At 42.7% G+C, this 15,133-nt stretch overlaps 1 protein-coding gene across 8 annotated transcripts in view; it reads right to left on the bottom strand.

Moving 5' to 3' along the window:
- Positions 1–14,201, bottom strand: part of GPATCH2L (G-patch domain containing 2 like) — a 61,304-nt gene extending 47,103 nt beyond the window's left edge. For all 8 annotated transcript variants that reach the window (XR_009738828.1, XR_009738829.1, XM_061429538.1 and 5 more), the window contains exons 1-2: positions 14,095–14,201; positions 11,261–11,936 (exon numbers count right to left, since the gene is read on the bottom strand). Coding sequence is in view for 6 of the 8 variants with exons in the window: in XM_061429538.1 (XP_061285522.1) it covers positions 11,261–11,922 (662 nt within the window). In the remaining 2 variants the exon portion in view is untranslated. The remainder of the gene's footprint in view (positions 1–11,260; positions 11,937–14,094) is intronic.
- Positions 14,202–15,133: the final 932 nt, after the last annotated feature.

Raw genomic sequence — 15,133 nt, 5'->3', positions numbered from 1 at the left:
CAGCATAGCCACTATTTAAAATAAGACCAAAAAAAAAAAATTAAAGCCTAGATTTTTGGACGACCAATTAATTGTATTAATATTACCTACTTTTTATAAAATTGTTAGAAGAACAACTGAACCATATCCAACTGAAATAACATAAATGTAAAGAAAGTCAACCTAACCAGCAGTTCCAAAGGCTTTCCTCTCTCAGCATTTTATTATGAAGACGTCCAAGCAAACAAAAAAACTGAAAGCAGTTACCACTCACACTCTATCATCTAGATATTGCAATTAACATTTTGGTTTTTTTGTCTTGTCACACATCTGTCCGCCTATCCTTACCCAATCATCTTGGTAATTCAAGGCACTCTGGGTAAACCAGATGACTGGGCATGCCACCCATTTTCAAAGGGGTAGATTATTACAGGAATCCAGCCTAATAAAATACTGTTGATATTTCTCATCCACTTAAATTGTTAATTCCAGGGTAGAGTTAGCTAAACATTGTAAATTTTGGTACAAGTTTTTAAATGCTTTCATCTGAACTGCTCCTCTTTCCAAGTTCTGAAAATGAATTGCCTGTCCTTTTCAGGAACAATTTTTAAAAGTATGGTTTTCAAATTAGGAAAAACTCTCCATTTTTAAATCACAATATTTTTATTCTATAGAAGAAATCAACGTTTTGGTCTTACTGAGTTTTCTACTATGAAAGTCATGCTTGTTGGTAAAAGCAGCGTCAATGAAGTACAAACTCCGTCTCAGTACCAGAAACACTGAGAGCAGTGGTTCTCAACTGGAGGTAATTTTGTCCCCCTTCTCCTATCTTCCCGCCCCACCCCAGCCCTTGGGATCACTGGACAATATTTGGGAAAAGCTTTTTTGTCAGGACTTGGAGGCAGGTAGAAGGAGCTGGTATTCTACTGGCATTTACCAAGCAGAGGCCAGGATGCCACTAACATCCTACAACGCACAAGACAGCCCTCACAACAGAGGGTCATCTGGCCTAGGACTGTCGGCAGCATCAGAGGTGAGAACCCGCATCTAGAGAAATGAATAAAGTGGAGGGATGAAGGGGATGGGACATCACAGTTTAGGAGGGAAACCACTTCGGAGGAGGGGCAGAGGTCAACATCTTATAGAAGAAACAATGTCATTCTGTTGCCAGGACTGGGTGAGGGCCTCAGTCTGAGGTCTAGCAGATCCCACAATGAGCAGGTAGCTGGACCTTCAGGCTAACTGGTCTGAAGAACTGAACTCCTCACAAGTTGTACAGGTCACCTTCCCAGCTTAGCCCAGACAGAAAGAATATCCTACAGCCATGGACAAGAAAGATCCAGGCTGGGAAAGAAGGAAATACCTCGCTTACCTCAATGTCCCCAATGCCTAATACAGCACCTGGCACACAACAGGCATTCAGTAAATGTTGCGCAAATGAAATGAACTCATTCAAATCAGCTCTGTTGCCTCTCCTTGTATGGCTTTTGTGTCATGTCACTGCACCTCTCTAATCCTATTTCCATGCACGTTAAAATGTGGATGGACTGTTCTGAGGGTGTGCTACGAGGATGTATCACGTACGTTATCATGTATGGAGTCTAGGATGTATCTGCGGAGTCTAGAGCTATTATACAAAGGCAAAGGATGAAAGACTCAAAGGCTACTTCTAGGGTGATAATTTTTGTATGTTTCCCAATAATATTATTTTAGAGGCTAATAGTAGTAGTAATTTCCTCACTGGTATTCTTATTAAAATAGTCATCTAAATTCAATGGGACTCTCAATTATACCTCAATCTAAAAATTCTGTAGGACTCAAATCTATTTTCACTTTGAATGGAAAATTAATATGTGACCTATGAAACCTAGCATTTTCCCCACACTGGGTTTCACCCAAGAGAGGGAGACACTGCTCTCAGCAGATATTAGACAAGTATCCCAAGAAGAGGTTTGGCACTTGAATTATTAGGAAGACTATTAATACAGAAAGCTACTATTCTGTATGACTCAGGGAACTCAAACTGGGGCTCTGTAACTACCTAGAGGGGTGGGCTGGGGAGGGACATAGTAGGGAGGTTCAAGAGGGAGGGGACATAGATACCTATGGCTGATTCATGTTGATGTTTGGCAGAAACCAACACAATATAGTAAAGCGATTATCCTTCAACTAAAAATAAACAAATCTAATTATAAAAAAGGTTACTATTACTTATTGATAGCAATAACATCATTTACTGTGTTCTACTATAGAACCAACAAAGTACTAAGTGCTTTATATTCATTATTTCATTTCTTTTACCCTAAAAGTCTATGGGATAACTATGTCAACCTCATAGTACAGATGAAGGAATGTGGCTTGGAAAGATTGAGCAACTCATCCCACACTGCACAACAAGCATTAGAACCAGGCTAGTGTATCTCCACTCCAGTACTCTTGCCTGGCAAATCCCATGGACGGAGGAGCCTGGTAGGTTGCAGTCCATGGGGTTGCTAGGATTCGGACACCACTGAGCGACTTCACCTTCACTTTTCACTTTCATGCATTGGAGAAGGAAATGGCAACCCACTCCAGTGTTCTTGCCTGGAGAATCCCAGGGACGGGGGAGCCTCGTGGGGTGCTGTCTCTGGGGTCGCACAGAGTCGGACACGACTGAAGCAACTTAGCAGTAGCAGTGTATCTCCACAGCCCACTCACTGAATGGCCACTAAAATACAGGTGATGTAGAGTCATCTCATTTACTGAAAGTCAATTCAGGTTTATTCAGAACGTAATTATGAATTTCAGCACTTCTCATTTTCATTTACCTGAAAATGCAAACAGACTGACTGAACTAGGGAAAGAGTTTACTCTTTGCTTTTTGCTACTTAGAACATTCAGATACAGCTGAAATTCTACCTATATTTTGATGACTACAGCTTATAAGCTAAAAATGCATCATACATGCTGAATAGCATGAAAATGAATTACAAACTCAATTCAGAAAAGATCCTCTCTCCCTTTTGCTACATCTTAAAATTTAAAACATAAACAACCATTTTCAGTATACTGAAAATATAACAATGTATTCTCAGGAATCTACATCTTGCTTGCCTTTATAGTTCCTGAATGTCCTTTCTTTGAAATCAAAGTAAAAACATTCTCTTAGTAAGTTCTGGGGAAATAATTACTCTGAGAATATCATTCCCGAATTTAGCTTCATGCTAAGTAACGAAAATTTTCCGAAGACCAGTAGCCACCTGTGGTAACCAGACTCCCGCGTGAGTCCCGATGATGCCAGCCTTCTGGTATTTCACACCCTGGCTGGCCTGTGTAGCCAACAGCACAGGCAAATCTCCTGTCTGAGATTTGGGTGCTTAAGGGAGAGCCTGCTCTCTCCCTCTCTCCTGCTCTCTCTCTCTCCTCCTTCTCTGTCAGACCATCTGCTCTATGGGAGGCCAACAACCATTTCTCAAGGATGCTAACAGCCCTGTAAGAGGGGCCCAAGAAAAGGAATTGAGACTCTCAATCCAGCAGACTATTAGGAAATGAGATCTACCAACAGCCCTGTGAGTGAGCATGGAAGTGGATTCCTCAGCCCCAGCTGACCCTTGAGACGACGAGAGCCCTTACCAACAGTGAAACTGCAGAAGAGACTCTGAACCAGAATCACACAGCTAAGCTGCTCCTAGATTCCTGACTTCAGAAACTGCACTTGAAGCTGATGTTTTATAAAGCTACTAAGTTCTAGGGCAACTTTTTCTGTAGCAATAAACACAGCATCTTTATGAATTCTCCTTGCTTTCTAGCCCTAATGAGAAGCTTCTAACTTCGAGAAGTCAAATCTCTGAATTCCCACAACTAAGAGCTTGTTCTCTGACCTGTGCTGTTTAGTCACTCAGTTGTGACCCCATGGACTGTAGCCCTCCAGGTTCCTCTGTCCATGGGGATTCTCCAGGCAAGAACACTGGAGTGGACTGACATGCCCTCCTCCACGGGATCTTCCCAACCCAGGGATCAAACCCAGGTCTCCTGCACTGCAGACAGATTCTTTACCGTCTGACCCACCAGGGAAGCCTCTGACCTGAGAGCTTGCTAATTCTATCATATTCCTGACCACAGAAAACTGTAAATTTAGACCTGAATAAGAGTTCTTTATACCTGTCACCATTACAGTAAGGAGGTACAGAATTAGTGCTATCAGTTATACTCAAAAGTTGTATCAGCAACTTTACCACCTCGGTTTCTCACCCATTTAAATTATTAACCAAGTAGCTTAAGTAAGATGTATCTTTTACAACTAACTTTAAAAGAAATAAGCAGGATGGAGTTAATGGCTTACAGTATCATGCTAAAAAATAAGGGGCTTCATTTTAATTTTTATTAAATAATAAAAAATACATTAAAAAAAATTTTAATTGTCTTAGAATTTACAAAAACAGAAAGGTCACTCCTAGATCTATCACCTGAAACACCTTCCCTGGATTTCTCTTCCTTGAAGTGGTGTATTTGTAATCATATGTAATCAGAGTTCTGATTATGGAAGCACTCATGACTGAAGGACAGGTTTTTCAGAGAAGTATCTCCCACCAACTGCAAAATTATTCCCACAGTTAGTTATGAGAATGTGTAATGAAGGAGGTTATTTTTTCAGTTTCTTCAGATGGCACCAAGAAAGAAGGCAGCAACCTCTCCAGTTTCACAGGTCAATTAACACGGCCACTGCAATCAGGTATACTTCGTGGAGATAATGATTTCTGTCAGGATTTTGCTACTGAGCTATGGCAGTGACTTAGAGAAGTCCACCCCCTCCTTTTAAGGCTTAGTTAACAGATTCATCCTCAGCAAGACGAGATGCCTTTTCAGAGTAAGTTTTTAAAGAGCATGTATTTTGAGACTTGGAATACCTGAGAATGTCTTTCTGGTGCCTTCCCACTATCTTAGCTATACATAAAATTCAGGGTAGGGAGGGGAGAGAAGGAGGGGAGCAACCTTTCCCCCTCAAAATTCTACAGGCAAGTCTATTAGCCCCTGGCATAGAGTACTCTAGGGATGGACACCAACCTTATTTTCATCCCTTTGAAGATTTTCTTTGCAACTGTTCCACTCCCACCACCAAAGCAAAATGCAAAAATGTTGCTAGGATATGACTAGAGGTCTCTTTTCATTAGCTTTCCCTTTTAATCTATACGCTTAGTTGTTCAACCCAGGAACATGCTCTCTCTTCAGTTAGATTTTTTAAATCATTCTTCTATCCCAATGGTTTGGTTTCTTCCTTGGGAGTAATCACATACCTGCAGACTAGGCCTCCATTCCTGTGCTCCAGATCTATCACCTTCTCTCTCATTTTTATCTCCTCTGTGCATTTTGGGAGGGCTTCCAAAGTTTTCCACATCATCAACTCAATTTTCTGCAGAATGAATTGTCCTTCATTGTAACATTACATTTCAAATCTCCCTACACTCTTTCCTCCCACACTTCTGGGTTGTCAAACAGCTATCTTTCTGTCCTTATGACTTTCTGCTCCTGTTTCAAAGTGATTAGACTTCCTTGCATCCTTATGAAGATTTTCTAAAATGTTCTTCCGGTTTTCACTAGCTGTCATTTTCAAAGATGTGTTCTTCCTCTGAACACTCAGGAGGGTGTGCCCTTCTTTTTATTCTGCAGAACCTGCTCAAAAGCCCCTTGCTGAGAATTAGTTTACCTACATTTTGGTATCTGCCAACAGAAGGGGTAGCTAAATTACTCCTGGTCCCATTCTCTACTCCCTTGGATACCGGTAACACACTCTTTTCACATCTACAACAAGCCAGGAAGATAGAGCCCCTGGCCTAATTCACCCATAGATTTTTATCTCATACAGCTACGCGGGAGATTGAGATGGGATCTTCTTCTGATCCTCACTGCCTGATTCTGACCCCATTCCAGGAGTCTGCAATAAATGAAGGTATATAAACACTACAGTCTCCAGAACGCACTGCTACTACGAGTGCTTTTTCCTTCTCTGTCTACGCCAACAGTAAACTACTCTTGGAGACTCTTATTTCCCAGGACTCAATATGCTATGACTGCCTCCTACTCCCAAACATATATACACACAGAAAACACTACAATTCCCTATCCGAGTACATTCTGGGAGTTACAACCTCCAGACAGAAAATCAAGAATACTGACTGGGAAGTTAACGGTGCAACAACACTCGAGCTAAAACTACAGCTGCCCAACTTCCTGACTGAACTGAACCCTGCCTTTCTGAACCAAGGGCAGACTATAGGGAGAGAATGCAGGGCCTCACTACCGACAGTCAGGGCGGGCTCAGCATGGCTGCGGGCTTCCTACTGCACTCTCCAGAGCAGGTCTATCAGCCTTGCAGTTTGACAAAATCTTGGCAATAAGTCAGCTTTAAGTCCTGGTCTCTGGCAATGTGACTTTGCAATGTTTCACATCTTCGTAAATATTTTAGGGGGTGGCTGAGGTTACTTATCAGATGCTTTTTAAGATGTGAAGTTATAATGATGTGAAGGAGACTGTGACAAAACAATTACAGAATCTCAGTGTTACAAGGGACCTTACAGATCATTCAGTTCAGCCTCTCCAACTCTACAATTCAGTAAGAGGTCATCAAGCCCAGGCTTGAAGTGATCTACCTGGTAAAACAACTCAATTTTTATGGAGATTTAATTTTCAGAATGCTGTATTTTATACTGAGGCAACACTTCACACTCTGCACTTTGTATCTATGGATTCTAGTTCCTTCCTCTAGAGTCACAGAATAATCAAAACATTTAAGAGACAGATCTTCAAATACAATAATGTAACATTAAATCCACCTCCCAAGTTGTTTTTTTTCCAGTTATTCCTTAGCATATAGCAGCAGAGCTTTGAATAAATCTATATAAGCACACTGTGCCAGCTATGCAATACCCTCAAATACGACGGTATAACCGCAACAGTGGTAAATACCCTCTTGGTCAGCATCCTTATTTACAGAATGGAAAACAGAACATCCTCAACCTACCACATACAGTTTTTTCCACAGCTCCAGTAAACCCCTGATTAATGACCTCCACTTGCAAAGGAGGCTACTTACCTTAACCATGAAATAATGAATGCTATTGATCCAACAAGCTACTGCTATAGAGTGTTATTGATCACCCATCTTTGGTTAAAATGGTCCTCATTTAGCAATTTCACTGTTGCAAACACCTGGAGCAAAGCATGCTCATAATTAAAAAGAGTTTGGGAGAGTTAAAGCGAGAGGTGATGGACAGAGATCTCAGCTTTCCACCACTTATTCTTGCTTCTGAGCTATTATTTGTGTCAGAAGGGATATTGATTTTCTATAAAAATAAGAAAACAAGAGGCACCAAGGGGCCGCAGAAGGTCAGCTTGGGCTAGAGAAGGAGGGGGGAGGTTTAGCACTCTATCTCTGTCATTTGGCTTCCAAGAGAAGAGAATATTTTCTTTCCTGTGAGATTGGCTTCTAATACATCACCTTAGGAAGGCTCCTGACTGCAACTTCAGGCCACCACCAAACCAATTCACTTACGAAAGACAAGAAGCTAAATTATATTCAAGGGGAACAAATGAATGATGTTAGTGAAGAATAAAGCAAAATTGGACTATGACTCACCTAATTAATAGTCACTGTACAGACAATTTGAATAAAGATCAGTAGAAAGTAATTTTACAAAAGAGTTGATCTATTCTAGAATGGAACACACATGGATAGAAAAATATTAAAATAATAATTGAGCTTTTTACATCATAACCACTTTCAGTCCCTCAGAACTCTTGAGGGATTGGTTGGTACAGAATTGAAGGAAGAACAGAAACAGAAAAACAAAAAGAATTATAGGTTAAATTTAAAACTACTCTATGTTTGTAAGCAGAATAAATTTTAAGGAAAGTAGAAATAAAGTTCTCTGATTGAGACATAGATTTTCAAACCGAAAACACCTAATATATGCTTTTGGAAAGAACTATTTACTAAGCAAAGTACAGCTTAATGATCAACTTCATCCTAATAATTTTACAAACTGGATCATATATTCTGCCAACCCTCAAAAACACTAATACCAAGTTCTACACTTTGATCTGTATGCAAAGTGGCACATCCAAGCAGATTTATGAAAGAGTAATAACCAAGAGAATTCTTAAAAGGATTTCTTTTAACGCAGAAAAAAGGTTGAAAAATTTTGACAGAATCAACTCATCAAGACAGTATAACATCTAAATCATGAACTCCTGCCTACTTAAAACATATGCTAATGTTAGTCCTGTTTATAGGGTATATTTAATAATCTAAGGTAGAGATTTTGGTTCCAATTTACTATTGACAGGCAAAACATAACGTGCAGTCAAGGAATAACTAAGAATCACCATGAGACTTTCCTGGTGGTTCAGTAGTTAAGACTCTGCACTTTCACTGCAGGGGACACAGGATCCTGTTCAAGGAACTAAGATCCCACATGTCACACGGCATTGCCCCCCATCCCCCCAAATAAAAAGAATCACCCTCCTTCCTCATAGAGTATATTTAGGGGGAAAAAATACAAAGCACATGTGCTTGTAACTAAGATGAATCAGCATCAGTCGAGGTGAGCTGAAGACTCCTAAATACACTCTGAAGAATTTTTCTCATTCTATGTCTGCTACTTCTCCACCCAATATTCCCTTAGCTACAAGGATTTTGGTGTCCACCAAAAAACTCTTGTTCTTTGAAAGAACTCTGAAGTTATGGGCCAGGAAGACAGCCCCAATGTGGGAACAGGTCTCCTCAATTTGAAAAGAGAAGAATTTCCTAAGAACCGCTGCCTACTTCAATTTACCCAAGCTTTCATATAACTAGATATGTATTATCACAATCTGACTATAATGTATGACAGATGTATCTGGGGTAAGAAGGACCTGGAAAGATTCAAGTGCCTCACTGCTAAGTTACAGGCTCTGTATCTGCAACCATACTTGGGCTGTGATCTTAGAGAAGACAGAGTTAACAGTCACACACACATACAATTAAGTCACAGTTTAACAAGAAATTCTGGGGAAGAAATACATATACCCAAAAATATCATTCCAAAAAGCAGTTTTTTTTAAAAAAAATTGTCATTCTTAATAGGAAGATGATTATTATTTGGTATGTAAGCTTGATATTGAAACAAACTTGAACACCTCAATTGAGGGTTTCACCATTATGAAAGGATACAAGTTAAGCATTTCTTGTCTGATTAAATATAGCATGATGAGAGGAAAAACAAAAGGGTTTATAATCCAAAATCATACATTTAAATTGGGTTAAAAGGCCCTAGAATATACAGCAGAGGAAAATCAGGAAAGCCAAATTATAAGCCTGCCAAGTCTGACTCTCTGCAACCCCAAGGACTATAGCCTACCAGGTTCCTCTGTCCATGGGATTTTCTAGCAAGAGTACTGGAGCAGGTTGCCATTCCCTTCTTCAGGGGATCCTCCCGACCCAGGGATCAAACCCGTGTCTCCTGCATCTCCTGCAGTGGCAGGGGTGTTCTTTACCACTGAGCCACCTGGGAAGTCCCACCTAGTTGCACAGCCTGGCAAACATAAAGTTAGTAAGAAAAAATTTTAAAGCTAGATTAAAAACCACCCATGAAAGGTACAGGCATACAGACCTGAACAGCTTTTCCTATTCCTGACAAAGTCTCACCTTGAAGTTCCTAAGATTTACGCTTTTGTTTTTCAGACAAATCTCAGAAGAAGCAAAACCCTAAGAAAGATCATCTGTTCTATTAGTTGTAAAAGTTAAGCTGAGACAGAAAAGTGCCATGGGAAAAGCAAGCTCAAAAAGCAATCAAACGCAGTGGTTACCTATGAGCTATGGAATTAGGTTTGATTCCCAGTTTTGCTACTAGATGACCTTGGGCAAATTATCTCCACACCCATAAGCTCTATTTCCTCGTCTATAAAATACAAACAGTGGCCCCTACCAGAGAGGGGAGTTGTGAACATTCAAAAAGAATATACGTTCTGCACAATAGTACAGGGCCTGGCACACAGTTAGTGCTTAATAAATGCTAACACTGTTAAGGGATTCCCTCATAGCTCAGTTGGTAAAGAATCTGCCTGCAATGCAGGAGACCCGGGTTCGATTCCTGGGTCGGGAAGATCCTCTGGAGAAGGAAATGGCAACCCACTCCAGTATTCTCGCCTGGAGAATCCCATGGACAGAGCAGCCTGGCGGACTACAGTCCATGGGATCACAAGAGTAGGACACAACTTAGCAACTAAACCACAATAGTAACAATAATACAGTGGTCCTCAGTTGGGAGTACTCAACCCTACGAGGGAGCACCCATGAAGGCATTTGTTTTGATACTATGAAGGGTGGTGGGAACTGTGTAGGATGCCAAACATGGGACATCCCTCTTCACAAAGAGCTGCCTCACCCAAAACACCAACAGCATCAGCATGGAGAAACAGACACCACACATTAATATTCATAACAATATTAAAGCATCAAGCTGGGGAGTATTGATGTTTCTAGGACTATCTATTTGAGATGTAAAAAATTTTAAAGTCACCCAAAACTACACTGACATTTTAAGCATGCACCCATCAGAAACAAATTTTGCTGGCTCAATGACATCTGGTGTAAGACTAATGGGATTCAGTACTGTTATTTTCAAAGTCTACCATGTGTTCTGACAACTTGAATGTCAGCCAATAAAATAAACTCAATACAGTTAAACTGAAAGAAGTAGAAAACACAAATAGAGCCCAGAAATATTACTATCTCAAGCCAGGATTCTTAATGGGTAAAGGCAGCTTACCAAGAACATTTACAAATTCCATATGCCTGGCACCAGCATTTTCTCTCCCACGCGCGCATGTGCACACACGCACACACGCACACACACACACACACACACACACACAAATCTCTGCTGAGGCCCTGGTTCTAAAGAATAGTTATGTATGTATGAACTGTGTGGCATAAAGAGCAGCAAAATGTTTTTAAAATAAAACTCTCGGTTATGCATTTGAGGTACACATTTTAAATGACTTTCAGAAAACAAATGTGTTGCTATAAATATAGCCTTCTTGATATAGGGTGACAGGATCATTAAGCCAGAGATAAACACAACCTGACTGGTTAAAAGAAAGCTACAAAGTCAGTGTATCAGAGGCTGGTTTGAAAGAAAGTTGAAATCATCAAGACTGTGGATTTGTGCTTAATTTGTAAAATTAACCAGGAAAATCTTTTGACTTAGTAAGATCAAAATAGAATAGAATGGGAGTAGAATGGAAATAGAATGGGACATCTCACCATTCTGACATGTTCTCATCAGAGCCCTGTTTTTGTTCATCTGCTTCACACTCCATCCTTTCTTTCCTTCCCGTTTTGCTTAGGAAAGTCCTGTTTTCTGCTGATTCACACAACCCGTGACCTGATGAGGTCCAGGGAGTATTCTCCTTCCAGCGGGACAGACGCTGCTTCTTGGCCGACTTGAACCTGCAGCCTCTCTCGTAGCTCCAATCTGACACCTTGAGCTTCTGCTGAAGGCTGGCGGCCACCTCTGACGTCACTCGCTTCACCTTACGCCGGCGCCTGAGCGGTCGACAGGGTGCATTTTCAGTAAAGGAGTCAGATTCATGCCAAGAATGCTGCTTACTCTTAACAATGGCGTTGAGAGCTGGGTGCCGTTTGACTACCATTGTGTCATCAGAGTCACTGAAATTGGTGACCGGGGCCATTTCTCGACAGTCCTTGAGAGCCTCATCCAGACTGGACTCAGAGGCCTCACTGTAGCAGCAGGTATGCTCTGCCAGGTGAGTGAAGTCTGAACGGCGTTTCCGGCCTCTCCGTTTGCGAAGCTGCCGCCTCTGCTGCCGCGGGCTCAGGGCCATCTCCTCCCAGAGCTCACCAAGCTTATTCTGCTCAGATGTCTGCTCCAAGGCTGAGGCTAAGTCATGAACCAGCTCATCCATGAGGCCACATCTACCTAAAGGAGGTTCAGAAGAAAAGAAAACAAGAGAAAGACTCAATAGGATCTGTTGCTTTAGGATAATTTTTTAAATAGATCGTGGCACTGCAGAGTCCACTCCATCTACAGAAAATTCACCTGCGTTCACCTGGCTACACTTAAGATTCTATTCCTATCATCCATGCACTGTTAAGTCACTAAAAATAGGTGTCTGGCCCTTGTCAAATGCCTATAGCCGTCATGTTCTTGAGCACAAAAACTCAAAATACTCACCAGATGACAAATGGGTTATTAGTAAAAATAAGCAAACTCAGGGGAGTTATCGCTCCCTTTTCCCAATTAAACTTGCTCAACAAAATTACCTGATGATGAGATCTAAAAGGTTTAGACAATGTCTCTTTAGACAGGAGCAGAAAAACACTCCACTTCAAAATCACAGATGAAAAAGACTGTTCTACAGTCTTGGGTCACTAAGAAGAAGTGTTCTGGCAGGAACAGAAAAACAACCTAGTGACGCCCTTACAGAGGGCTGCCTGCAGCTCTGGTGATCCGGGAATTTGTAGTGATGCAGGTTTGTGCTGTGCCCGGGAAAAAAAAGGACAGTTTGCACCCACTCTGGTTCCAGCTACCACCCAGAGGCTATGAAGCAAAGAGCTTTAAAGAGTATGTCATAAACTTGTGAATAATTAGCAACTTTTAAGTTCTTCTTCACTCTCCTTCAGAAAATAAAGTGAGCATCCAAATTCTGTGCTTCGGTGCCAGACAATCACACAGAAACAGGATATAACTGAGGCTGAAATGACAATATGTGGAGTCTCTAAGATTTCTAGGTAACAGCTTTCCAAAATTTCCTATTTTTCAACTCATTATTGTCAAACCATCATACTTCAGGGATCACTTCGGAGGCAAACCTTCCAGAGGCAGAGAGCAGGAGGAACAATTTTCAAAATGCCTTTTTTAAAAGGGAAATGTGTAATATACTTCGTACACCTAATTAAATACATGTTAAACTAGCACTTTTTCCCTAGCTCTTAAGTTCAACCTATTTCAAGACCATAATTAGAGCTTAAAACTCTATGGTGCCACTCTCAGACCATATTTCCGTTCACCCAGTTTATATTTTGCAAAGGACTTTCTAAAAACCTATTTTCATGCGATCTCCATGCCAACCAACTCAAAGTCAGGAGGAGCAATAGTTGACACCTTGTTCCAAAACTACCAACCAAACAAAACTTCTCAAAGTGTCAAAAGCCACACTCACTTAAGCAATAAGCTATTTAAAATGCCATGACTGGGGTTTGGGGAGACAACTGTCCCTAGAAACCAAATAGGTGAATCTAAATCTACTTCCCTCATCTCTATGCTTAACTACTGCTTTAAAAACTCGGGCAAAACTGTACAAACTTTAACACGGAACAACTAGAAGCTGAATGCCTTGCCTGTGCAGTTGAATGCAAGCCTTTCAAAGACTGCAAAAATTGGAACAGCAGGTGACAGAAGAACCCTGGAACTCCTACCCTCCCTGGATGCACCGTCCGAGAGGATCCGGGGCCAGGCAAGCAAAGGCTGTCCGAGTTGCGCAAAGGATGGGACCAGAAACCAGTAGAAGTAAAAAGAAAGATGCAGGCAGGCGCAGGGTCGTGTAGGTGCAGACCGGGTTGGGAGGGGAGACGTTGCGGGAAGACAGGAGGGAACTTCCCAGTTGGGGCGACCTAGGAGCAGGGAGTCAGCTCTTCCAGGGCAGAAACTGCCAAGATGCAAGCCCTGGTGATCTAAACTCCCTCCGTGCCAGGGGTCGCAATGTGACCACATCTGTTGGGGAAAAAAAGTGTGTTTCGAAGGGCTCTCCCCACCACGACCCGGGGCCCATCCCCGAGGACGAGGGCGACCACAGCTTGGGATACCAAGCCCTTACGCTGTCGCCACTCCCTAAAGAATCAGAAAGTAGAGAAGACAAAAAGTGACTGTCACCTGGCAGATGGCCCGAAACCCTCATCCCCCACGGATTCGGGGGGAGATGGGTCCTGAAAAACAAGGCCCGCCACCCTCACCCGCTCCCGCCAGCCTTTGCCGGCCCCCTGACGCCCCCCGGTCTGTCCGCCGCGACCCAGAGCCCGGATCCCCACTGGCGCCGACCCCCCCGGACCCCGACCCTCTCATTTCCAGTCCCCCTCACCCGCTGCCGCAGCCACCTCCGAAGGCCGCCGCTTGCGGGGCCGAGTCTCCCGGCCGGAGCTTTCCTCTCTGACCTCATTTCCGGTCTGGGCCGGAGGGGTGGGGCGGCGGCGAGATGGGAGGAACTTGGCGGCGCGGGAGGCCCCGCCCCAGCACGGCGCTTCCTGCCAGCAGCCCCTCCCACTTCCGTCCCGTGGGACGCTGGGGGCCACGAGAACCCAGAAGGAAGGCAAGGGGGCCAGGAGCGGTGGTGTTTTGGGGCAGACGAAGGACCGGGGCTGACAGGACCGTGGCGTTGAGGTGCCCATCTTGGGGAAGAGCCTACCCCGTGCAGGCCTCGTCTGCCTTGGAGACGTCAGGATATTGGGCCCTAGCGAGGGGCGTGGGCCTTGTCCTTGCTTGCTGACCGGCTTTATACAAGCGCGTGGAAGTTAGGGAAATGAATCTTCATTTCCTAACTATGAGAGTTGTATAGCCTTTGGCAGGATAGCGTCGTAGTGAGTTAGACTATTAAAGATGCACTTTGCCTTGAGTAACAAGTAGTACAGGATTATAACTTGAAGTATAGAATTGATGCTTTTGAACTGTGGTGTTGGAGAAGACTCTTGAGGGTCACTTGGACTGCAAGGAGATCCATCCAGTCCATCCTAAAGGAAATCAGTTTAGAATATTCATTGGAAGAACTGATGCTGAAGCTGAAACTCCAATACTTCGGCCACCTGATGCAAAGAACTGACTCATTGGAAAATTTCCCTGATGCTGGGAAAGATTGAAGGCGAGAGGAGAAGGGGAAGACAGGATGAGATGGTTGGATGGCATCACCAACTCAATGGACATGAGTTTGAGTAAACTCTGGGAGTTGGTGATGGACAGGGAGGCTTGGCATGCTGTGGTCCATGGGGTCGCAGAGTCAGATGCAACTGAGCGACTGAACTGAAAGGTAGCAGCCATAGTCAAACTGGGGTAAATCAATCACTTATACAAATAAATGTATAAATGGGGAAGGAGTGATGTCTTTGGTGCAGAATTCTAAACAGTTT

The sequence above is a fragment of the Bos javanicus genome, chromosome 10 (genome assembly GCF_032452875.1).
Source record: "Bos javanicus breed banteng chromosome 10, ARS-OSU_banteng_1.0, whole genome shotgun sequence".
In the NCBI taxonomy this organism is placed as follows: Eukaryota; Metazoa; Chordata; class Mammalia; order Artiodactyla; family Bovidae; genus Bos; species Bos javanicus.
Note: the sequence above shows the minus strand (reverse complement) of the source record. Positions and strands in the feature narration are given on the sequence as shown.